Here is a 27,547-nt window from a genome sequence, read left to right as displayed (position 1 = left end):
TATCATTGTATCAAATTTCATCCAAGTATCTGCGGTCTTTAGTGATTCTGTATCGATCTATATAATAAAAGCACGGTCTATCTCAAGAACTTCCTGGTATTGCATACGTCCGCATAAATTTAACATAACCTTATACCATAGGTGATATGCGGAATAACAGTAAAACCACACATGCACTGACCTCACAGCTGGATACTAAAACTGTTATATTTTGGTAATGCAAACCCTATTCAGCCTTGATATATAAATTCCCACTTGTATGAGCCAAAATAAGCCGCAACTAAAGGCGTCAATTAGGTAAGTAAATATAGAACTGGCTGATGTTTTTGCTCCTTTTCACTTACTTCTACCTACAATAAATATTCCCACAAATATATCGAAATAAACGCATTTATGTAACTGTTCGTTTCTCAAACAAAGTAGGCTATCGCACTTACGACATTTACGCTCACCTACGTACACGTTGTAGGATGACCGTAAATGATAGTAACCTAAGTTGTGAATTAAGACAATTATATATAAGTTACGCTTCATTTGTGCACGGACGTTGGCGATGCGGCAGCATATGTACCGTTAATATTGATAGATAAAGAGTTGTATTAAACGATGTGGGGTGCGGCCTTGATCGACTATAAGACGTTTAACTGGCTTCCGTCAAATTCTTAGCTTTTAACTATAATAAGTGAACTTTTGTACATTGGCTGCTGGCAATAAGAGTTCAACGTTGTAACATATCTTTCTAACATAGTCAATATTTTGGATAGGAAAGTTAATGCGAATAAATAATCCCAAGTGGTTTCACTTAGATACAATGAAATGTGAATCAAAATTGTCGATATATTGTCTTTTATTTCTTTTTCACGTCAGCGTACGAAATGTGATTATTTCATCTAAGCAACGGTGATCCTTGCCCATCATTGCCATGCGCTACGTCAATTTGTTGTATTTTTATTTTTCCTACAAAATTTTCTAAACTAAAGAACTAGATTTAAAAAATTTAAAAAATTCTTACAAATTTCAATATGAGCAACATTTTTGTTAGCATGATTCCACGCCAACGCTCCTCTAAGCAATAAATTTGTTGGCATTCCAGAATATAATATTTCTCTATTGAGGGTACGTTGACAACACTTTAGGGCAACTATTTAGGGCGCTAATATTAAATGAGAAAGGAAAGATAGAGCGAATTGCTGGTGTTCACTCCAATAACTACAAATATGAGAAAGATAAGAATGGAAATACGAATGAGATCGATTTATGAACGGTAAGCCGTAATATCTCTGTCAAATATTTACATTATTTTGAGTATTAGGTCAAAGACCACACTTTTTTAAAATTTTTTGTGTCTCTTAAAAATATAACAATTAATTACCTTTTGTTTCAGAGAAAAACATATTCCACATGTGTCTTAAAAATGTAAAAATTACTTATCCTTAATTTATCTTTTGTATCAGAAAAAAAGCATATCTCATATATACTAGGTAGAAAATAATCATGTATGCAAAATGATATTCGATATTAATTCCTATTGTTAAACCTTAGTATTATGTGACGAATATGACATTATGTTTCCTTTATGAATAAGGACTTGTTGTAATCTGCGTGCCAAAAACCCGTCAACTAGGCGTAGAATACTGCCTAGACTTTCCAAACATCTTGGATAAGTATTCCCCCAGAGGTTCTCACTCAGGTTGACATCGGGACTCATGGGTGGTCACGCCAGTAATGCTTTATTGTATAATTGGAAACAATTCTTTACAAGCCGTTCGATATGGGTAAAAGCATTGACTTGTTGGAACTTCCAATTAAACCTATATAACTCTGCAGTGTAGTCTATTAAATTGTTCTCTAACAAGTCAAACGCTTTGTGTTTGCCGGCAAATGCAATGCGGATATGTTGATGCTCCTCTAATCTACGGTTGGGATGTATCGACTGCCCTTAGTGCAACCATAACTGTCAGGGTCTTTTAGATTTGAATTTGAGACCGTACTGGGGCGTCGATTTAGCGAAACTTCAATTTCAAGTGCTAGCAAAACAATTATCCCTTAAAATATATTGCAAATCCCTTACTTATTTACCTACGACGAGGTAACTTCTATAAAACACGAAACAAACATTGAAATGTCCACTTCTCAGCGAGAGAGGAAGGAAGCATCTGATGAAGGGAGAGTGGTGAATATGCATAAAAATATATTCGGATCCTAAAACTAATTTACCAGCAGTTTTTTGGGGGAATAAATGACACTGTATTTGCTGTACATATAATTTCTTGTCAGAGGCATAATATTTGGTGATCCAGTCAATGTTGGCGCTTATGAATTTAAATGGATAAGCGGAATGCCAATTCAACTGAAAATCTAAAGTTTTGCCAACTTTGGCAGACATTTTCAAATAATACAGAATAATTGATTCTACTGCTTCATAGTAAAAGGGAGATAAGCAAGAGATTCTAGTTACTGCACGGTGAAAATGAACAAATTAAGCTTATAACCGTATGTTCACACTTGACGCGTTTATGTCTGCATGAAAGTGTATTTTTGAAATCGAAATTTCGATAACAGGAGCAAGCAAGCTATCTGCATACTGTTGCTTTCAATAGAGCATCTTGACCGTAAAACAACAAACTTTTTCCGGTTTTTACTTATGTAGCTTTTGACATAATTCACGAAATACAAAACTGTCTGCATAACAATCACAGACTGAAGTGAGTCAAGTCACCTTTGAAACGTGCGGCAATGTGACGCGGTATGTTCAACTTTGTACGGTGTATGGCACTAAACATCACTTAGCGGCAAACCTCTCTCAATATTCTTCACGTACCGAATAGGTAAAAAATGTTAGATCTTTGATATCCGTATTTTCCATTAAAATAATGCTAAATATTTTGCAAACACCCTTAAGGAAATGTCGAGAATCACACTGATACCAAGAGCAAGAAAAAAGAAGAAGTACAAGGATATAAATGCTGATTTGGCAATAATATGCAAACTGATATGCCCATGTACTTAGATACATGCATGCAAATACTAATACTAATACGTCATCATTAACATTATCATCATCATTACCATATACATGCACGAAAAGCTTTGTGGTTGGCATGCAAATCGTACATCACCACACCATCGTACATTTATTTACTTGAGTCAAAGTTGGGAAATTTATACTTTATGCTTCAAATGTTTTTTTTTTTTTTTTGATTTCCTGGTTTCGTATGCACAAAATAAATCCATCTTCTTTGCCTTTTTTTGGCAAAAGACAAACTTTTTCTGGTAATCTAGACGAGATTTCAACTTATTCACATGCACGTGCACTAAATAAGTACATTTGTGCCAACAAAATACATACAAGAGAGTCAGACTATGTACAACAACCCTGAGCGTGAAAAAGAAGAAAACGAGGAACATTAGCATTCCCTACTGGTTGAATTGCAACCACAGTGTCGGTCGAATGTATTCAATGAAGCAAATTCTGCATCATCTGATATTTGCATTACATTGCTAAATGAGCAATGAGACCACTAGTACACTCATAAGACACACATACACATTGATCTATCTATACATAGAGAAAAGCTATGCCTTTTTTTTGTCTTACATTTGGCAACCTCATCAGTAAAGCATTGGGGCGGATGGCATACATAACAATGTCAGCCAACATGCATTCAGACATTTGTGCATTTGAATATAAACAGAAAGAATAACAACAAAATCACTACAAAAACTTGTACATAATGCGCATGATTCTTTTTGCAGTTTTTCGTTTCTTTTCGTTTTTTTGCTTTCTTTTTTTTTCATACTGCACCATACATGGCAAAAATGCAAACCAACATCTGTTGTCTATAGATTGAAATAAGAACAACAAAAACAATTACAAAATATATAAAGTGGATTCGGTTGTGTTTGCAAAAGCATCATGATACTCGCAACGGCAGCATTACTATCACCACCACCACCATCAACCATCATCAGCCTCATCGCCATCAGCGTCAATCCTTACAGCAGCCTTAAATCTAACAGGCACGTGATACACATTTGTTAAGATAAAATAACTCTAAGAAAAGCCAAAAAAGTTATCCATTCACAGCCATCGAGTTTTTCTTCCAATTGCCAGCATAAGCCACAATTTCTCTCTAACTTTTTTTTCTTCTTTTTTGCTCTTCTACCGATCTCATAGCGTCGTCTCGGCACACTAATTATATCATTACATTTGTGATATTCAACGATAGTGTTCTGCCCCTTCGAAACCGAAATTCTTAGAGAAGCAAATATACGCGCATAAGTAACTAGAGCAGTAGTAGCTAAAAAGTAAAAACCTTTAAAATCGAATATTTTTGAGTCTTTTGGCGAATTAAATAACTTATCGTCTGCATCAATTGGTCGCAATTTATGCTCTAAACAGAACTAAGCAAAAACTACCTGCAATAAAGAGGGACTGGACTGACTGATGCATCGACCGGTAGGAATTATTAAGAAATATCTATATGTGCCTCGTGTAGGGGATATGCAAAGTCCATCTTAACGCGGACATAGCTTTTTTCTTTTTGGAAAAGCAAAGAAAAAGTTCTACAACAAGGAATTTCCTTATTATCGTGAGCGCAGGGAATTCTTAGAAAGAGTTTCCTGCTTTTTCTTGTTTTTTTTTTTTATATTTTTTTTTATTTATTTATGTCTTTCTTTTTTTCGTTTTTGGCTTGTTAAGCAAAATGAATTGGAAACAAGCAAAAGGAATGAGGAAAACTTTTATTTAAATATTGGATTTGCTCAAATCGTCAAATAAATATCAAATATTAACGTAAATTACAATGAAAGCAATTTCAATAAAAATAATTTCAAACAGTTTGTACTGCTAACAGAAATTATGAGCTTATTATAAAATGTTTCAAATACGCATCACTTCAAAGGGGAAACTAACGATGGTCAGTTTCAAAGGATACCTCAGCAAAGTTGAATATCAACCTAAGTATCCATAAAAAACGATATTGATTGAGGAAATAAATTTATATGTGAAATGAAGGTTTAATAAAAATATTAAATACGACTTGAACAAGGATTCCAGACACTAATCATAACTGTTGCGATCTTGAGAGTTTCACACGCAGGTGATGAACAAAGCAGCATATACAGCACACATGCCTTAGCGGATATTGAAATTTAACATCTCATGTTAACCAACAATTTATATACTTTCTAGATATCGCAAATGTAATTTCTATATTAGCGATATGTTGCCCGTTGCGATGGTGAATATTTATTTTATTTATTATTTATTTATTTAGCAATTTAAACTACAACTAAAAACAAATAAAAACACTATAGTGTAATAGGGTCCACACCATTAAATACCCTTTGCTTAAAGCAGTTATTCGAATAACGGCTTTCCAAAAGAAGGTGTTACATGGAAAGTGTTCGAAAAACTGATCGCATCGTACCGAATTTTATCAAAATGTATCAAAAATTGCGATCTCTAAGATGAAGATAAAAACACACGACGAACAGACGTGCAAGCAAGTTTAGAAGCACTTTCCTAATCGATCGATGTAATAAAAGCCCCATCTATCTCATGTCTTTCTGGACGTTGCATACATCCGCACGGATTGAATATACCCTTGTGCCACAAATAGTATAGGGCATAAAAAGGAACAAACTACAGTTTTAAAGTGTTATACCCATGTTGATTACATAAGTGGCTTTGCAAGAGTGTATGAGTAGAGAAGATTTAAAGTTTCAAAAAATTTAAATATGGTTTCGAAATTTGTTTGAAAGTTTGCAGAAAGAGTACAATTTGCTGCAATCAAGGGATGCTGAATACTTGGCATGACCGAAGAGCCGAGTTTTTAAATTACGAAAGAATGCACAAGAATCCAAGCCAATGGTTGCAGAAAAAACCATCATTTACACCGGAGAAGTAGCATACAGGCGAAATATTTTTGTCAATATGATGTTGAAAAATGCTTATTGGGTGTTCTGAATGTAATCTAATCAATTTGGAAATGGCTTTGCGCTGAAATTTAGAGTCTGCTAAATAATCGCTAATGGAAAGTCATACAGCGATCTGTTCCAAAGAGAAAATTTGTTCCATACTAATTGCCGAAGATTTTCATTTATATATATATATATATATATGTATGAAAATTAATGAAATGTTTTTTTTTTATTTTTCAAGTTTTTAATAATTTTTTATAGTGCCAGCTATTATTTTTTGTACCACAAATTAGTTTAACCGAACATGGGGCGCATGGCGATAATTTCAGCAAAAAACTTACAAGCGATTATTGATCATATATTTAAGTGTTAAAAAAAAAATTATCTTTGAAAAATGTTGACAAAATAGCAATGTTCGGATCCATTTTAGCCAAGCGTGCTTAATTTAAGTGGTTCTTTGACCTATGCCTCCTTTGGTCCAAAATAAATAAAATAGCACATTTAATCTAGCCGTCCAAACTCAAAGAAATGCAGAGATATTTGAAAGAGAAACTCTTTTCCCTATATTCTAGAATGTTTAAAACCATTAAAAGTCATTTAACGAAAAATATTTTTGAAAAATTTGTTTCATTTCGCATTGAATAATAATAAACTAGTACGTGATTTCTTTCATCTTTCATCATCTTCTTGATATACAATGGCGACCTATTAAATCTGCGTCGCCCATGATAATATTTTCGGCTGACTTTACCTGACATTTCCTTTTTTTTCAATAATTCGATTACCGGGATGATTATAACGAGCGAAACTTGGTGCTAATATATTATGACAAAAGATTGCATTAAAGACCTTAATAATTTGCGTGTGTGATGTAGAAAAAGGGTGTTGCCGTACGGTTGAATAGCGAGTCTCGAGTGAGCCGAGCAAGGTTCCGTGGCCTTACCGCGACCTAAAAGGCATAAATGAAGCATTTGTCAAACGCTGCGGATATGTTCTTTGTTAAATCATCGCTTAGCATGTTCAGTGTGGTCTTTTTCGGCATTCATAAGGTAATATGTTAATAGTAAAAGTAATTTGCAATCTATCCCACCAAGGACACGTAGAAAGAACAATGCATGTTCAGGCGGCTCGGACAAGTCAATGCAAAGAAAGTACTTCATGTACTTTATGAGGTTTCCTGGCCCCATGCGCAGGTGTTCAAGAGGGTGCTAAGGGTGTATTCTTCCTGTTGATTATAAAATTTAAGCAGACATTTGTAATTACTATTACAGACTAATTTGTTGACCGCAGGAAATGCTGAAAATGTGCATTTAAATGGTTAGTAAGGCAGACAGGAATTCATATACGAAGTATTCAAGTATAATTACAGCATGTTCCTTAGCAAATTAAACTGTCAGTGGCGTGGCATAAGTACGTGTCCGGGTCAAAATAAATATAATTTCGCAAGAGTGTGCAAAGTGTCTTATAGTCTGTTTAATATCTCATTCTACATAAACAATTTGTCGTACATCGGTTTTGTGTAAATGTGTCTTTTTTTCTTTTTTTTTTTTCTAAAGATTTTCGACCATAGTCCAATGCATACATCGACAACGGCTCAGTTGCATTACAGCCATACGTACATAGTAATCTCACTTGTCTAATTGCGTTTAGCGGAAGTGCACATAATTTCAAGTCAATTGTCTATTTCTCGTGTTACAATTGCAACGTACACAATATTCAAGCAGTCAGTAGCTGCTCGTACCTACAACTACGGCAAGGAGAATTGAGTCAAGAGAAGTTCGAGAGAACGAGACTTCATTTTGATAACATCTTTCTATACAGTCTGTCTTACGAAAAAAAAACAGAGCCATTATGGAGGGAGAGTGAAGGTGCTTGTATATGTCCATCTATGTTCGTCGGGGCTGTTAAGCAAACACTTGAACAGAACAATATACAAAAAATTATTTCATATAGCGAACGACGGGTATCGTCATGTTGTTCTTTTTTGTTTTTCTCCCTTAACAAGTGTTAAATATGAGCATTTGTCCGTGTAAGCAGTAAATTCTTTACTTTATGGTCTGATAAGAATGTATGTTATGAGGGTTGTAGAAATTTCCAACTATATTCCAAGTTATTTCATTAAATATTTAATTCTACACTAATTGAGTTAGGCGGTGGTAAAAACGGGTTAAAGTCTCTGTAAATGAGTGGTAAACGTTTCGCAGTCTTACGTGAAGCAGCGGCATATTAATATAAACATAGCTATATTGGCTTGGGCAAGTTATACTTCAGGGGTGCTTGCAACGTCTGCAATTCTGTGCAATCACAATTGATTAAAGCAGAATATTTAACGCAGAAGAGAGATTAATATATTTTAACCATAGTGAATTTATTTCATGGAACACAATATATAGATGTCGCTACTATTGCCGAATCCATATGATTTTTAAATAATACCAACAACTTTCAAAGGAAGTGTGTTCAGATTTTGCGACATTTCGACCATCAAATTACAAGTTACTTATTTGGTCCCTTTGGACGTTTTCAGCCGCTGTCCGTCCAGCTGACTATAGTATGAAAAAAAATTTTTTTATTTTGCCTAAAAAGCGCCAACTAGGGCTCTGAGTCGTCAACACATTATCGAAAGCGCTAGTAAACGCGGTACCCACTTCAAACAGATGCCCCTCGGGGCAAATGCAACATAGTAAATATGCTATGTTCTGATATCATTAAGGTGCGCCTATTATCTCAGACAACTTCGTTTTTCGCTCTTCGGAAACGAATTTATGTGTTCTGTAACAAATGCTGAATTCGGGCGACTAGACCGTTCAGCATAATCGCTGCTCACACGGCTTTATTCAAAATTAGCCAACTATCCGCAAATTTATTGGACATTACTTCGACAGACAAGAGTCACCATCAGCATCCCGCAAAGAAATGCTGATTTTGAACAACTCTCTATCCCATCGAAACGCAACGTTTACTTCACACACGAAATTCAGATTTTTCAATTGTTTTGAAAATTACAAACTCCGCTCATTAAAACAATTGTAACTTGCAAAGGAATCGTTGGAATGCTATGAATTTTTGAAACATTTCGTTTGAAAGTTAGTGCTCTTTGAAAATCGTATTAGTCTGTGAATAGTGACAGCATCCATATGTCATGCTACAAACTTGTTGACTGACATCTTATTCTGAGCCTCTTAATCCGGTAATAACGTCGATAAATTCGTCTTATAAATCTTGCAAAGTCCATTTAGTCGTATCTGTTGGCCGCGTCTCTGTTGTATGGGGGACCTTCAATAGTCGGAATAATAAAAACTTTGTGTTGATAGAATTTCCAAAAAATATTCTTTTAGTATAACTTTAGCGGATTACAAATTATATTTGATGCAAATATTAAACGATTCGCGCTCTAATTCACTATACGTGGTGATGTCTGGGGAATATCCGCAAGACTTAATATTTATCGCTTTATTTTAAAGAGACGTTCTTAATCAAAAAAGAGGGAACCTTTTTTCTTTTTTTTTTATTCCAAAAAGGGGGACAACGAAGCGGTACACTAAGGTGGCGTAATTAAAGGTATGGATCATATTTCAAGGCGAGCAAAGTAGAAACATAAGCGAGCATACCACTTTTTTAAAGGACTTCGCTTGAATTAGACATCTTTTTTTCACCTCCCGTTTCGTATTTTTTCTTTTTCGTCTTGAGTTCTAATGCCATAAGAAATTATTGCATTAAGTTACTATCCATATAGAAGGGAATGCAATAAAACACCAACTGCGCAAATGTCGTAAGCTGCCATTATTGAATGCAGCGTATTGAGGGAATTTAGGCGTTGCCTACATTGGCTGCTATTGTTAACTGAATTACTTTTTATAAGGGCTTCATAGTAATACTTTTATAGTACATGTATTTGGGAACAAATCTTCCTTTAAAGTAAAGTTCAGCTATTGACCTACTTTCGGCGGTTTCCTTCCTTTTTTTTTTTTTTTTTGAGCCTTCGCTATTAACGAACTGCACGTTCACTTCAAATAAAGGACAAGGACAATATATAAGGAATTAACTGCGAATTCTATATGTACTTACATATAATCATTCTCGTAATTTTGTTGTGGCATTCGAACGAGCACCTACAATTATTGCATGTGCGGCAACAACTAGCGTGAACGAAACATAAAGTTAATTGCGTTTTTTCTCACTTTCGTATATTTCTTTTACAAACGTTGCAACTATTAATATGGTACATATCGGATTGCCACGTACGTGCACTCGCCAAAGAAAAAAATCTTCTCTTTAACTATTAAACGGTAGTTTTGTTGGGCATGACTCTGTACATCATGCGACGCACGCAAGAATATTTCAGATTGGTGTACTAACAGCACATGTTACGCTATTTCAATTACGTCCAAGAAGGAAGGTATATTAATTCCATAGCTTGGTAGGTTATAACGCCATTCTCTCTTTCCGCTTCCGCGTTTGCAATGCTAGCCCACTTATGTGCGAGTTACTGCTTTGTCGATGAATGAATTCAGTTGAAGAAGAGACATAAGTATTGAAAACAATTCCATTTCAACAATGGACATCGAAGGCCTGCTATTGTTAATAAGCCAACCTTCATAAGGTTACATTTCTACGGCTTTACGTGGCTCAGTCTCTCTCTCTCTTAATAATGGCTAAAATTTAAATTGTTTTGTCACGTATTCCCTCGTATTAAATCGACAAATTTTTTCTTTCTTTCTAGAATTCCCATAATTTGGCATAAGCCACATAAATTTTCCCGTTTATTTGAAATTCAATAATGCTACGAGACTGACTGAACGACATGGTGTTATCATCAAAAGCGCGAAGACGAAGTTGTACATCAAAAAGTAGAGAAATCTTGCATAAGGCATTCGTTGTTGTCAACTTTCTAACTCTTATACAGTTCTAAGAGGTAAACTTAAATAATAACTTTAAAATTGCTTGTGTCTGTAATTTCGCAATACAAAAAAAAAAAAAAAAAAAAAAAAAAAAAAAAAGAGACAAAAGGAAATAAATAAAAATCAAAACGAAAATGATTGTATGCTCACAACTATTACTCACCTAATTCCACATAGAGTTTAGGTCGTACATTCTCCTGCCAGGCACTTAAATTTCCAATCACGAATAGCGTCAGTATGAGGAAGACTTGCGTGGCAACACTGCAATCTGCACAAAATACATTTCGTACCGTATGCGTGGTGGCATGCGATTTCGATTTCTTTTTCGACTTTTTTTCCATTTTTCTTTATTTGATTTTTTTTTTTTTTTGCTTTTTCTTTCTAATTTAATCTTTTATCAGTTTCGTAATGTTTTGGGAATTGTTTGTAATATTTTCAAAATATTTTTACTTATTTATTTATTTTTTTTTTATTGTTAATAAAAACGAAAAAGAAAAAAACGGGTATTTCATGGATTCTATGTCATTTTCAGTTAAGATTTTTTTATGAGAAAAACAAAATTGTTCTATGAAAAATAAAAACTATTTACGAAAGAAAGGAGGCATTGCTAATATTTATTGTTTTCCTCTTTTTTTCTCACACGCGCTCAACTCTATTAAAAGTTCGTAATTTTTTCATATTTTTAACAGCTGCATAAACTGCATTCAATCTGCAAAGAGAAGAAAAAAAGTTTTAAATCTTAAAAAATTTCTTAAATGGAATTCTTTTCTTCTTAAACATATCACAGCTGCATGGCAGCAAAAGTCGCAATAAACATATTGTAAATTTCTATATATAAACTTTTACTTGAATCCTGGCTAAAATTGCTCGCGGAAAAAATATGCGGGCCAGAGATTTTCAAAACTCAGCGAATTTGCATGTGGTAAGTAAATGAGTTAACTTCAACTTACATTTGATTTCAATATTAGAGGCTTTGTCGTAATTAATCAAAAAAATGTATAAGTTGTTCGATGTTTTCTTCTCGTAATCTCAGGTAAAACACAGCTAAGCCGGAATAATTAAGTTAATCATGTGAACTCGCGTAAATCATATAAAACGGATGCATGCATGTTTTTGTTCACTTGATTCGTTCAATGAAGTGAAATAATCCTTCCACATTGTCAGCAGGTACAAATTTTTTGTTTTGGAAACTTCTCATCAGTATGAAAAGTCAAACAAAGTTTACGAGAAGTATGCAAAGTTTCCCAGAATAGTACATTTTTCACTATTTATTCGTTGCAGAAATATCAATAGATTCAAGCTCAGTTTAATATCCTGATAATTATTAACAAACCATTTTACTGTAATTTCGTTGTTCATTGACTTACGGGACCAGCTTTCAATGAAACTCTCATTCTTTTTGATTACTATTTTGGTGTTAAATTTTATTATCTTTTTGCAACTCTTTCGTGCATGCTCTGCATGGTCCCACATATATTACAACTCAATCGCAGTTCCCACACTTTTAAGTGAGATCAAGCCTGAGTGCATATCTATTTAATAGCAGTTTTTAATAGTAGTTTTAGTAGTAGTTTAGTAGCTAATGAGCCTTTTAACTCATGGTTACCATTTAACCCCCAAGACTCATGGTGTGATTACTGCTGCTATTTCAAAAGAGATTTCTAAATCAAAATGAGTTCTTCTCAAAGAAAGAAAAATGTATAAAAAAAAAAAAAATTCGAATGGACGTTTTGTTACTTTAAGCGTGGGGGTGTCAGTTAGGCACTCAAGGTGATTTTCACACCACTTCTACATCTCGTCTGTTATTGACTACGATGATCTTTAAGCGTCAGTGTTTGTGCTATGGCTGTTCGTTTAAGACTGTAAGCTAAAAAAACTGCGTCAAACTTTACCTGCAATCATGTCAACTCGAACAGCCGTCGTTGAATAGACTTAGCAAGCTTACGCATACATTGTTTTTGCGTTTATTTCAGACCAAAATGAGTGAATCGATTAGTCAAAGAGTTGTGCATTGGTGAATAGTACTTTTTCCATAGCTGGTTTATTACCTAATTTTTCTTCAGACTATTCTCGAATTCCGAAAAAATGTTTCGTGTTTATATTCTTCAACTGCTATGCCAAACCGTTACATCTTACCTTTGAATTTCCCTAAATGTTTTGTACAGTGGCTGCTTTCGAAGAAGTGCATGCGCAAATTCAAATAGTGCGAAGCCGTCCAATCAAATTTACTAACGCACTGGCATCCAACTACAGAAAGGAAGTGAACTAAAATAAAGGTGGTGTAAAGAAGGGAGAACAAATGTGTAGGCATTGAACGATTCTTCTTGCAACCATAAGGGTCTCCAAGACATTATTGCCTATAGAAATTCTGATGAATAATAATCCCTTCAGAAAAAGGCTTAATTTTTAATACTTTATGGTGGAAATTGATTCGTAGCAACAATTTAGAAAAAAAAATTAGCGATGGAGAATTTGGATCACATATGTCTATTTTTTAGACCCTAATGTATATAATGTAGGGTTATCACGAAAAGTAAGCCGGTGCATAGAGGAAAAGTCTATTTTCTAGCTTTTTATGGTAGAAATTCAATTTCAATAAAAAGTGTGCCAAATTTAGATCACATGATGTGCTGTTTCAGACATCTTCCAATATGCGGGCGTTCACGAAAAGTATGCCTTTGCATAAAAATAATGTGCAATTTTTGGTGTCTTACTACCAACACGAGCGAACAGCTGCACTAGACGAAGTGGTGTAAGGCACCTCAGGGCCGGCCATGCCGACTATAATTTTCTTTTTTGTTTTGAAGAACACATTAAATCATTTTACGAAAGTTTTATCAGAAATATAAAGCTTTCGACCAATATGTGTGTTAAAATTTACCCAGGCTATCAAGAATGTAAATATATACACATATGAATATATAAAACGTATATAGAAATGCGAATATGAAAATACAGAACATAAGTATTTCATTATCTATAAGTGTATGCCTTGCAATTGTATAAAATGAAACAACTGAAGTGGAGCATAATTCCCAAAGTGCTGCAATTTCCTTTACTTTAAGTTCTGTAATCATCTGAAAATGCATTTCTTTAGATAAATTTGAAAACCTGTTTAACTGGTATACCGATCTAATGCATGATTAAAATCAAGTATTTCGAAAAGTACTCTGCTGAAGTATTCAAAGCAGTGAATAAGCGTAAACAGAACTCAATAAATCTTTTAGAATAAGTAGCATATTTCGATATTAAACACTTTAAATTTAAAGTTCACGCATTTCTGGTTTCCTTTTAATATGAGAAAATTAAACTCATCCCTTTCTTGTCGAAATTTTAGCGCTTTGTTTGTGGCATAATATACCGGAAAATTTGCCATAAAAAAAGTTAATGTAAACCATTAAAATCATTTAAAATGAGAGATTTCTTCTAAAATATTCTTTGATAAAAAGAAAACAATGCAAATTTAAAGAAGCGCTTTTGCGCTCACCATCAGCCATCTCATCGTCAAATCGAACTAACGGAACAAACAAGAAAATTGTATTAGATCATCCGGTTGGCCGAATCATTATACACTATACCCATCCACTCTCATCCCGCCTTTAACAGCAAAGGAGAAAAACGGCAAAAGCAAAAACAAATTTCGACGCCCACCATATTAAGTGGCTAATTTTTCCCACTTCTGTAGGACGCACAAGGAAATGTCTATCGCACGCGCATGTATGCTTTATAGTTTGCGAGTACCAGAGAAGTAAATATGAAATCGGAATTTGCCCGTAGATATCTTAAACAACCGCGTGTATATATCTGAAATTTTATCTACCTTGGCTATCTAGCAACAATAAACAATCGTAATAACAAGGAAAACGTAAAGTTTTGTACTAACAAAAAGAGTACACGTCGACAGCATTTTTTCTGCGCCCGAACGATGTAAAAGAAGGTGTTTTTGTATCGTAATCTAACCCGGGATGAAAAGTCGATTTATTTTGAGAATCCCAGGCATAAGAGTTTATGCTAGATCCGGACGTACCCCGACTGCGAGGCTGAGTCGCTTTGGCAGGAAAACGGTATTCTACGCTTGGTGGGAAGAGAAGAGTGAAATGGATAGCACCAAACATTAACAAATAATCGATTTGGCTATTTCGCTGTTTCAAAAGCAAGCGAAGAGTCGAAAAAAAAATCCATGTGTCCCCAGGCAAGGTTGCTTCGCATTACGTTTCGGAAGCATTCATATGGGGAGTGCTAGGCCGTGCAGCTTACTAACCGAACTCCAGGCTTTCCGATCAACTCTTGTTTGCCTCAATTGCAAACGCACTTTACTTCTTAAAGAAATATACAAAAAAAACCGAGCTGCCTTGCCGTAAAAGAGCAACTGTTTGTTTGCCGTGACATCCATAAATTGTACAACTAACAACGGACCATTTTCCGAATAGATATTCATACGATAATAAAAGCGTATTTTCAATGTAAAAAGACCAGTTTTCTATGTGCATACTTGGTGGAAAGCATGCTCTCAATTTATGTTGCCAGGCGTGATAAGCCAAAAACAGCAGCATAAGCACTAGGAAACTTGGAGTTAACTGATATTCCAGCGCTCGATTGCGAAAAAAAGATGAAAATTATTTGATAAACATAATGAGTTCTCCAGTTCTCGTAATCCGGCAAATTTTTTATTTACTACAACAAAAATATGCTTAAAAGCTTACAAACAGCATTCTTCAAGACAACCTCTCTGAGTTGACGTTTCTTTCTGCCCAGATACGTAAATGTCATACAGAGAAACTCATTACACACTTGGCGTAGTTACTTTTACTCATATCACTTTAGTTTTGTGATATTTCTTTCTTCTATTTTGTTTTAATCTTTTTATGACATTTTTCTTTTCATGCTTGTTTAACTTTGTTTGTTTTTTCTTTATTTTTTTCTAGATTTTTGTCATTATTTGTTTTTATAGGCTAAGGCCAAATGAGGTAATGTTACACGGTACACCGCACCCACTAACCTATCAGTCAGCGTCATTTCGTTTACTCGTTGTGTTAGCATTTTGTGAAAGCGGCAACCTCACACAACAACAACGTAATGACTAGCTTTTGTGTGCACGCTCTAAGATAAAACGAGCGAGCAACTGATGAGAGGGCGAATGATGCTGATAGTTTACGGGTAGATATACGCCATTCTTTTGAAACATTTACCTTAAGTACATAGAGATGCATGTATGGATTTAACTTGTTAGCAAACTCACGCACACATACGTCTCGACGATGTTGGTTGCATAAAGTACGCCATGAAATACACTTTTATACATATATGTGTACGTGTACACATATATATACATATTCATATATATATATATATATATATATATGCATAAATACGTAGATTTACACGTATTGACATAATAAGTGGAAGAAATGTTGGTAATTAAAAACTGTAACACTTTAGTACACCTTGCGATTGGAAAATTCCTACGCACATATATATACGTACACTTTACGTGTATGTACATAGAAAATTGTTTTAGAGAACTGTTTGCTTATATATGTATGACAGTCTATTTGAGTGCTTGCAAATGTCGATGGGATTACTTGCAGTTCACTAACACTTAAAACGCAGGCAGCAACACATTACAAAAACTAGAAAAAGGATCAAATGTCAAATTAAGTGCACAGAATACGCAAAAGCAAAAAGGTATTCATTCATTCGTATCCTTGTTTTAAGTTAGTGTGAATTCATCCGTATATAGTGTTGATGTTGATTGCTAAAATGACGAAGACAAGGATGGCGGTAGTGATGAGATAGTCATGATGGCATAACAATATCACTAAAGATAAGGGTGATGCTGGCGTTGTTAATCTTAGCGGTTTTATATGTAAGTAATTTTAATTATTTAAAAAAAAAAATGATTCCAGCTGCAAAAATGTCAATCGTTTTCCGCCAAGCATAGAGCTTAACAATTGCATACCTTGAGCATAAGTTTGTGTAGAAGACATACATAGGTTCAATGTGCAAAAACTAAAAGTATACCATGAACATTGCCATAAGCGATAAAAACTTATTCCCTCACACCCTTCGAATGAATTTAATAGTAATAGCAAGGCAAAATAAAAACAGAAAATGTGAATATAATACCAGTAAATAAAAGCTGTTTTAATTAAACGCATAACAATTTAAGATCCTTAACGTTCCATATTAATATTTTAGGAATTTTTACTTTTCAAATATTTTTTTAATTACTGCAACAAGTAAAAATATTTTAATCAATTAATACTACACTTTGTAAAACATAAAGCATTGGCTACACACACACAGAAGCCTTTTTCTGGAGCCGCCACTTGTATTCTTGATAAACGTTCGTAGAGAAATTAATTTCGCCATACGCACGATTTCAAACCCGGTCTTCAAAAGTAGAACCGGCTTTAATTTAAAACTTTCTCGCCTGCTCTCGTCGAGGAAGGGTAGAAAAATCAATAGGAAAAATCTGACGAAAAAGAGATAATCAACTCTTGTAGTTGTTCGATTATTTTCTCTTGAGCGCTAATCACGCTGCAAGTTTAGCAAATACCAGTGTTCTTTCTAATGAATGTTTTGAACCTTCTAGTACACGTGGAAGGCGAATTTTTCTTTGAAATTTCAATCTTTTTGCTAAAATCTCCAAAAACACAACTTGAGTCAAGTGAATTCTTAGCGGGATAGTGTAACCCAATGTCTTCCGTATTGAGGTGTGCTTTCTCTAATTCAGTAACCGATGTTTTTAATCATTTTATAATCATTTAGAAGCATTTCCAAACAAAAGTTTGTTAGCGGAGCTGCCTCCACACAATTATTAAATAGATGTGAGGCTAAGAGCGATTGGAAAATACTTCGGCGCATTTGCCGAGAAATTAAAAGTTTGAGATAAAGTTTTTAGACTCTATTAACAAAAATGGATCTGAGAGAAAAAATTTGAAAACGGTAGCACACCTAAATTTTAGCGTTTCGCTAATCATTGATTCAATAGACAGTCTGTCAAAAAACGGGAATCGGTTGCGGTCAGTGACGAAGAATTTTTGCGCTGCTCAGTACGATGATTAAGACTCGTACCTTCGAGTAATTTAACGCGACCGAAGTTTGCAGAGAAAAATTTCAATCGTTAATAATGTTACGAAAATCCCACTTTCAGTTAATGTCAGCTAAGTAATTTTCGTAATAATAAATTCCCTAGAGAAGGAAATCAAAGAAAGAAACCAAATGAGCATTTGCAGGCGCCTCATGCAGCTGCAGGCTGATGAAAACGATTAACGGAAAAGCAGACAGGTAAAAGCTAAGTGGGCTGATGAAAACGATTAGAGGAAAACCAGGCTGGGATTAGAAATAAAACCATAAATTCAGGTAGAGTTAGTCTGGCAAGACCGTAGAAGTTGAGAGTGCGGCCAAAAATAAATTGCAAATAAATATTCCTACTGTTGTCAAAGACAAGGTAGTAAAATAAAAGAACTTTGAAGTGTATTTCTCTTGATAGAAATATTCACGATCTAGTGATGCGGACTGTATCTTATAAAAGCGAATTTCATAACAATAATTTATAATCGTAGTTGGTATAAGTTGATTGATTGATGTCATCGAATCTGATGCGCAATATAGTTAACGACTTTTCGTGTTGCACAAGAGCTGTTGTAGTTCTTTACAATCTATATAATGTGTAGAAGGAAAATCAAACAAAGACTTCGAATGTGATCTGTCTTGATTGCAAGTTTTTAAAATGACCTGAGTAAGTATTATTATGGGGTTTTAGATTAATATCCTGCGTAGCAAATAAGCTACAGTCCTCAGGCTAATAATATCTAAAAACTTTGAGCTTTTTATCTCAACCTTTACAGTCATAAGCATTTCGAACGATGTCCAGACGGAAATTCTTTTAATCAAAGGTTTGCAATATAGCCCCCTCTCGCTATGTAAGCAATAATAAACATAAAAATTTAAATTCAGTTGCGGATGTTCGTATGCATCCACAAGAAAAAACACGGTTGGCAAACATCAAACTGTATTGAGCCAAATAAAAATTATTACGTTTACAAGGATTGCATTTTGTACCGCAGCTTTTTTTAAGCATATTTTTTATATAAAGTGCGCGAAAATACTTTTCAAAATTCTGTATAAAAATCGTAAGTTTTCTATAAACTGGATACGCATTGTCGATCTGCATTCCGTACATCGAATGCGGTTTTCTACACTTTTTCGTTCTTCCTCTCTCGCGTATGTTGGAATTTCAATGTGCGAGTACTCAACTCTTAACTAGTTATGTGGTATTATTTAATGTTTTAGTCTTTTGTGTGTGTGCATCTAAACGAATGTAATACACAAATAATATAAATAAAAGCACAAAACACTTCAAGCAAAAAGTTGGTGCTGTAATAGTAGGCTCTGATACCCGATACACTCACAAGCGTGCACATAGCATAGCAGAGGACATGTAATATACGGGCTTAAGTACATTAGTGCTTTACATCCTACACACAATTCTTAACGTTTACGTATATTTATACAAACAAAAACATTGCTCTTAGAAGTACACTACAAATTTGCAAATATTTTCACTGCAATGTCGTATGTGAGGCATTTACTTCCGTAGCACGCTTTTTCGTTTTCTTTGCATGGCAAAGGCATGTGTGTGTATTAGTGCATAGAAACCACGCGTATGCATGCTGCCCAACTCTATATACGTCAGAATGTGATTTAAAGTTTTTGTTATCACTACAGCAATTTATTCTGGAGCTTGTATACGGTAGATGTTCTATATAATTTTTTTAAGGAACTTTTTCGAAAAAATCTTTTTTGTCCAAGCTTGTCTGTGCGAGTGTACAACTTGATCTAATACGACTACTACTGCATGCATACTCGTATCAAAAAGAGAATGCTACGAATATTTACTGACTACCGGGTATAATTGATTTGTTGATGCAAGCACCGAAGCGAGATGCAAAACATCAAAAACCAGAAAAGGTAGGCGTATACTTAGCCACAAGCGGAAATAGCCTTGTTTTCCTGATGTGGATATCTTACCTAATCATTGCCTTAAAATATTGCTTAGAACTTTAATCTCTTCGACTGCTACGTCGCCTTTGTATACACATCGCAATTCCTACACCAACCCTCATGGCGAGTGAAATTCGACAATATACTAATTCATTTTTTTTGTTTTATTGAAACCACTTTTTATGCTTTGTTTTTCAAATTAATTAAGGATACATAATAATAGATAGTGATAGACAAAATAAAAGAAAATTACGAATGCAATAATTTAAGCTTCTCACTCACATGATATAGCTCATAATTATTTAAATCAACCAAAGGATTCAACCAATTTGACTTGAAATTAGGTATACACAGTATTCGGAAGAATTTACACAAACTGTCTATCATCACTGGACGCAGTTATTAACGGTTGATTGAAAATATCGTGCCGAGGTAACGTTTCCAAGCCAACAATTGATGTAATTGAGCAGAACATTTAAGAGAGCGGTACGCAATATGTGAAAACGTACGATAAAATTATTTTCCAGCAAGCTAAGGCTCAGCGTCATATTACAGAGTCCCTTAACGTCGCGTTAGCTCAACTTGCACAAGGTAAATCACTCTCGTTCGAGGTGTTCACGAGGCGTCCAATTTTAGGACAAAAATTTCTCGACATTAAATGTCGAATAAGTGCATAAAGCGAAGTATATAAATATGATTCTTTAAATGATTTGAAATACGTGAGATTTGTGTTGTTTTAATGCAATACAAATTCGTTGAGAGCCGCAAGTATTTCCTTGTTCCAGTTGGGTTTACTATTGTTGTTAGTTAGTTTTCGAGCTGCAGCATTTCTAGAGGAGTGCTGTTAGGAAGTTTTTTGCTGGTTGAATGGCACTTTGTTTTTTTTTTTTGATTTCCTTTTTCTTTTTTTTTAAAAACGTTTTACATAAGTAATTTCATTTAGATTTTCTATCTTTTTTTTAGGTATTTTAAGAAAATAGAAAATTATTGCCAAGAGAGAGAATATAAAATAAGATAATTTAATAAAACTTATTTTCTTGACATGTGTGTTTTTTGTTTATGCGTACAAAGTGTATATGCAAATGTGCTACTAAAATACAAATTTGTAATCTAAAAGAAACAACATGGACACAAAGAAACATTTTCTGGTACGGAGTTGTAATAGAAAGGGCTACAATATATACCTTATTAAATAGTAATAGAACGAGAAGATACTTATGCATAAACAGAGAGTGGTAATCAACGGCACGGTTTGAATGTTAATATACTTTTTTTTTCCAAGAAGCCGACTTCACATGTTACGATATAACATTTAATTTTGTGTTAATACTAAATCAATATCTAACACATGAGAAGGGACAACTTTTCGCTTCGAATATAAAATCAAGAGTCTTTCACACAACGAACATATTAGCAGAGTACATCTATACATGTCACTACATAGCAATGTAACAGGCCCTAAGTAAAATATTCGTAGACCGACGACTTTGCGATTTCGTCGTCCGGCCCTACAATCTTAGATTTGCAGACGTACCAGCTATGTACATATGAAACCTAAATTTTTGCATACAAAACACATATTCATTATATGAAAGCGATAAAAACATTTTATTGCCCATCGTAAGTTACGCATTTTTCGTCTTTGTCTGACGTGCCTCATCGACCCCAGCAACCCATAATTGGAAAGCTTCGAGTTTGGTAAGTGAGTCACTGCTTTCAGGTTGCCACGATTCGGTTTTACTCTGTGGATGGACGAACGGAGGCCATGTAAAAATATGACTTTGTGTACCCTTTTCTGATACTTTGAGAATAGTGTCTGCTTGTGAAAGCAATTTAGTCTCGCTATTCTTGGGGATAGCACACCTAGATCTCCCGAAAACTTTTTTCGGCTGAGATTCTCAAAACATATCCATCTTTCAATCTTCCTTAAGACATGATGCAAAAAACAACTGTGCTGCGGTACGAATGCATTTTTTTTTCCTATATCCCGAGATGTCCGTTCTTAGAAAAAGTATTTTTACGTTGCGATATGTGCCGGTATGTTAGGATAATTTATTGTTGTCAGATGTCCGAACAACTTCACATAAATGTGTGTCAGGGTCATCTAAGGGCAATTCAAGTTTCATATTTACATGCCTGGCAGACGTTTAAAGCAGAAGACAATTTTAATGGCCAAAAATCCATCGACGGTTGTTATCTACACAACTATTTACAAAAGAAAAAAGGAAAACGACAAACTCTTTTTAAAGAGTGAAAATTGAACCAATTATCGCATCTCTGTATTGTGTAGTAACCATCACAACAGCTGTAATCAATACTCTTAGAATAAACTGAATAATGAAAGTTTCTATTAAAAACGTTACTTTGCGTAAGTTTGTTGTTTTTCTTGCTTATGGCTTAAAAATTTTGATTGAGAAACAAATAAACTCGCAAATAAAAAACATCAGGCAAAGGACAAACCAACGAACATTTCTTTGTTTTGCAAAGAATTGAAAAGTTACTTGTCCCAGAACAGCATTTGTTTCGTTGTTCTGAAGCGAACTGTATTTACAATTCGGAATATTTTTGCAAGCAATATTTTATTTCACTTAATAGAAGATGTGATGTTAAGAAAAAACAAGCGCTAAGTACAGCATTGCCAAAAATAACGAGTTTAAATAAAGAGCAAAACTGGAATATATACCCATCAATTAAGATAACTGTGAAGTTTTTAATCCTTTGGTTTTGGCATTGTAAGTCTCTTTTCTTCTAACCAAAGTCCAGTTCACAAAGTTATGGTATTTATTGAAAATGTGCGGATGAAGATAGTCTAGTTAAAAGGTTTTGCATTAAGAATGACTAACGATAGTAATCGTTAAAAGCAAGCATATTTACGTACAGGGTAAATTTCTATATATCTACAAGGTCGTTCAAAGGTATCTTTTTTAAGAAACATTGTCAACGTGAAGATTAACTTTTGCATAGAAGATTACCATAATGCCTGCATTAAGTCGAAAAAACAAGTGGAATTTTCGATTCTTTAGAAGAAGAAGAAGAAGAAGAAAAGCGTATTCTTATTCTTACTTGTATGTCATACAACATTCAGGTTCATTTAACACGTAGTAGAGATTCGTTAATTTTGGTGTCGCATACATGATTATCGTTTATTCGACAATTGTGAAGCGGAAGAATGTTGCTACGTAGGCCATGAATTGACAATTGGTATCGAAACTTTGGAACGCGGTTGAAACCATTTATCGAAACAAATTTTTCGTGATGCGTGTAGCGGGACCCTTTCAAACACATTTGACAAATTAAGGGAAACGTAAATACAAATTCCTGCACTATTGAGGTTGGAATGCAAGCGAAAACCAAATCTAGCGTTTTGCAACCCATTAGCATTATTAATACATGAAGCTACTTGTTCCACGACGAGATGATCAGTTATCGTACTATATATTATTTCACCATACCTTTTATATACAAGAAGTGGGAGCTTTTTGAGGATAATTAAAAATAAACAGGCGGCTAATGGATGAAGGTAATCCTTTCGATCTTTTCTGTCTGCAATACATATAGTGAAGGGAAGGCCTGCTTGCAATGTTTTTTACTATCAACTTCCATCTCAGCCCTTCAAAAATTAGGTTTGCAAATAAGTTTTGCGTATTAAAAAAGGTTGCCCAATAAAATATACTTGAAGCATTCACTGCGTCCGATGTTTGGAGTGCACATAGCTTAGACACTAATATTTACTCGATACAAGTTTCGATTGCTTGCTGTCGTCGAGTTGGTATCAAAGAGTAAAAAGATGGATGCCAACAAGCAGCATTTGAGATTTGGATTTTAAATTGAAAAAAAGGTCGCTGAAGCTTCGCAAATGAATGGCTTGGGGTGAAAGTGTAGCAAGCCATAAAATAGTCAGAAAGTACAACAAATTTAATTCTTGAGAACGCTCGAGATTTTCCTTTGGCAGACCTGGAAAGAAATCATCTACTACGAAACTCTTAAGCCTGGTGAAACTGTTATATCTGAAGGGTATCAGACTTAACTAACCAACGTCTTTCCGCAAATAAATGATCTTTACCTTGATGTCGACTAAAGCTACATAACAAGTATTTTTGAATTATACTTGAAATTTATCAAAAATATATGCAAAACGTATTTTTACGCTTCATATACTGATGGAATTTTCAAAAAAATTTGGAAAGTGAAAAGCAACTGTGTGCTTTGAACTCATAAGTTCTTCCCTGAAAGAGTTCTATTGTGTTGTCGGTAAGTACGGCAAATATATAAGTATATAGAAGCACATATTTATATAAAAGAAGGCGCATGTCAATAAAAACAAGTAAACAAGCAGTACCCTTAGTTTATCTAAGCGCTTTCCTTTTGTCGCACTAGCTTGTGCCTGGCTCTCCGCGAAGCCCATTTCTGTACTCCATCAATGTGATTCACATAAAATGCGAAATACCTTCGAAGAGTTTACAACATAAAATACATTTCCTTCAACATTGCTTTACAGATTAGAGACGAAGTGTGGCACGTAGGGCTTCTCAAACGTTTTAAAGATAATGTCGCCCTTTTTGCTCACGTTTAAACTGATAGAAAAAGATAACTTCTTTTAGCTAAAGAAGTGTCGTGTGTTTTTTTTTTTTTTGTTGATATGGTTAATTAAGGGCCAAAAGTTCAGATATTTAAAGAGAAAAAAGTATAAATTTGAACTTTTACTTGAATACGGAAGGAGTTCATTTATTGCCAATCACGGCTGCAGTTAAATTGATTCAACGACATCTTTTTATCTAAACTTTGCAAAGTTGTATATAAAATTATTTGAGCTTTGTAACTAGATGCGAGTGCACTTTTCGCTACTCTGACTAACCAAATGACAAAGTTATTTGTTCTTCTTGTTTAGCTTAACCATGCAGTAGAATAAAAATGATAATAAAAGTTTTCAACTTACACCTGCTTTTCTTACTCTTCGTCCCCCTAGTACTACCACTTTATCTAATATTTACCACAGAATTGCAATTGTCTTTCTTTACAGAAACTCGTACTTGTACATTTGTGCGTGTGACTGCGTGGGTTAGCGAAAATAGTAAACTTAAACTTCCCGTACCTTCGATTTGTTTGCATCTTCACTCTGTGGATAGTCGCCATTCGTTTGTTCATTAATAATACAACTTTTCCAAATTTACTCTCTTCTCTGCAGCAGCAATAAAAAGAGGAAAATTGAACTAAGGTTGCGATATACGTAGAAAATGATATTTGAGGAAACTCCATTTCCTAGAATATATCTCAGTGAAATTGTAAAGAAAACTCTTTCAATTTAGTTCGCTTATATGTATGTTTCCATCCTTTTCGTTTCTTATTTTGCTTATTTATCATATTTCTTTGCCATTTTTTTTGTTTTTTTTTTTTTTTGCTTAGAAAAGTTTCTAGTATATTATAGAAACTCGGTTGAAGAAGTTGAGTTAACAAAACTTTTCCACTTTTTTTTTTTTATATAATATTTTTGATGGAATAAAATAATGAACAAAAACTGCATTAAAGCAACAATGCTGCTTCTACGAAAATAATCTGATATCTCCGGCATCCTCTCTTCTTCTGGCCATCTCTTAGGATGTTTACCACTTTTATGGAAATGAATTGAAATCAAATCAAAAACCAGAAACTATTTTACCAATAAAATGTTATAAAAACAATTTAAAAAATAAAAGTTATTCAATTGCTTTAAAAAATATTTTTCGCCTGCCTGTGTACACGTGCGCGCGCTTGAAACTTAAAAAAGACCACGTTCAGTTTTTATTTGGTAAAAATTATACGAAAAATTATTTAAATAATGTTGCACATTACTTCTAACGATATTCACTCAATAACTAAAACAGCGAATACATTCTTCGCTTTAGTAGAAGAACAGAAAAATACAACATGGGCCACAAATAGAGGAAAGACCGGTTCACATTAGAAGTAATATATCCTCAAAGCTGCTACGTTTAGTAGTTGCGAGATTCCATTTTGTATTCTATTCTGCAAAAGCTTAACGCAATCTTCGCAATAGTGAAAGCAAATATTTCCTTTCCGCAAATTACTTTTAAATTCTTTATATCGTATATCGCTCTCTGTACATCAAAGATACATCAAATTCATGTAGAAGGATATGGAATAGATCCACCTTTCGTTAGACCCATCCATTTAGAAACAGTTTCAAAATCGACCCAAGCTTGCCTGTCCATCTGTCCGTCTGGTATTTTTTTGTTGAACCTTTCTTCTTGTTCTCGTGTTCGAACTACAGGTCGCAATTTTTGAGATATGGTACAGCGTAACATGTTCACGTTTGAGGCAATTGCTAAGTTGTTATGAAGCAGCGTACCGGCGGTGATTAAATTTGCAAACAAAACGTAAGAACCACATGTTAAGTCTCAATTTTTTTTTAAATTTGAAGGCGCTAAAGATGGGTGGACAGATAGACGGTCACTTTCAATTCGGCAAAGGCTTCTTAATAGATTTTTGCATTACATTTGGCTCAACAAGTTCATGGTCAAGGCTATTTTTGCGTATCGTTTTTACAGACTTCTTCGTGCAAAGCTCGTTGTCATTCTTAAACTGAGTCAGTTAACGTAATCTACGAGTATACCATAGCGCAAAAGATGCCAAGGGACAAGCGAACATTATGAGTTGTCTCATGACCTGACGCTTTTTCTGATGAGCAATGCTGGATATTACTCAATTTCAATAATCGGTACTTGTGATATATGTAAGGCGGTGCGCCATAACAGTTTACCTACATAACAAATGGTTGTTAATTTGTATTACTGCTTTTACTTAAGTGCCATTTGTTTAATTTGCATTAGCTCTTTTCAAACATGCTTTCAATCAGAAAATCACGAGCATTATTTAAGGATGTTCTCATATACTAATTATGCATTGTCATATTAACAAGGTTTTAAATTATACAATACCGGGGAAGTCGTTAAAGCACCGAAAAACAAAAATATCTTTGAGTCGCTCAACAGTCAACGAATTTTCGCGGCTGCAGCCTCCATGGAACCATTTGACGTCAGTCACACCGAAGGATGAGTATCATATATTTCAAAGTACGAATTTCACGGGGTTATCAACAATCTGATGAAAAATTTCCAAAGTATACTCCATGACTAAGGAAAATGTCAAGCGACAGTTGTGTTTGCAAAGGAATCTTTTAGCCAAATCACATTTACAACTGCGGAAGACAATTCGATCAATCTACATCGGCTAAAAGCAATTCGGCAGTTAGAACTAGTGCATCAAACACGCTACAGCACGGAGGCAGGAGGCAGGACACGCCGCTGCTGCTAATCTTCGGGCAAAAGATCAGCAGCAGTTTCTTACCGCGTTCACGAAAAATATGTTATGCCTTATTCTAGCCGTGATGGCTTATCGACACTCAAGGATTGCCTTCTATGGGGTAATACAGTTGTCGTTTTTCATCGACCACAAGCAAACATTCTTCTTATCTTGAGAACGTAAAAATGAAGGCACTTGCAAAAAGTTATGTATAATCTCAAGAATTTTAAGTGAAGAATTGCCATCAAGGGCACTCGCATAGTGTTCGATCGATAGCTTTTGCACATAGATGTTGCTCAACCGCGGAAAAATGTTTTTCCTAATCGTAGAAACTTGCACAGCATGTTTGAAGGTTTTCTCCGTAACGTCAACGTCTTGCAATTGTGCCATCAATTGTCTGCGACGATTTTTCG

At 34.5% G+C, this 27,547-nt stretch overlaps 1 protein-coding gene across 1 annotated transcript in view; it reads right to left on the bottom strand.

Moving 5' to 3' along the window:
• LOC119640384 (semaphorin-1A) overlaps positions 1–27,547 on the bottom strand; it is a 338,686-nt gene that overhangs the window by 271,550 nt on the left and 39,589 nt on the right. The window contains 1 exon segment of the mRNA XM_038038370.1: positions 10,990–11,535. Coding sequence (XP_037894298.1) covers positions 10,990–11,167 — 178 coding nt within the window. The 5' untranslated portion in view covers positions 11,168–11,535.

Source organism: Glossina fuscipes, unplaced genomic scaffold (assembly GCF_014805625.2).
Source record: "Glossina fuscipes isolate IAEA_lab_2018 unplaced genomic scaffold, Yale_Gfus_2 121, whole genome shotgun sequence".
NCBI classification, from domain to species: domain Eukaryota; kingdom Metazoa; phylum Arthropoda; class Insecta; order Diptera; family Glossinidae; genus Glossina; species Glossina fuscipes.
This window is presented reverse-complemented; position numbering and strand designations above follow the sequence as displayed.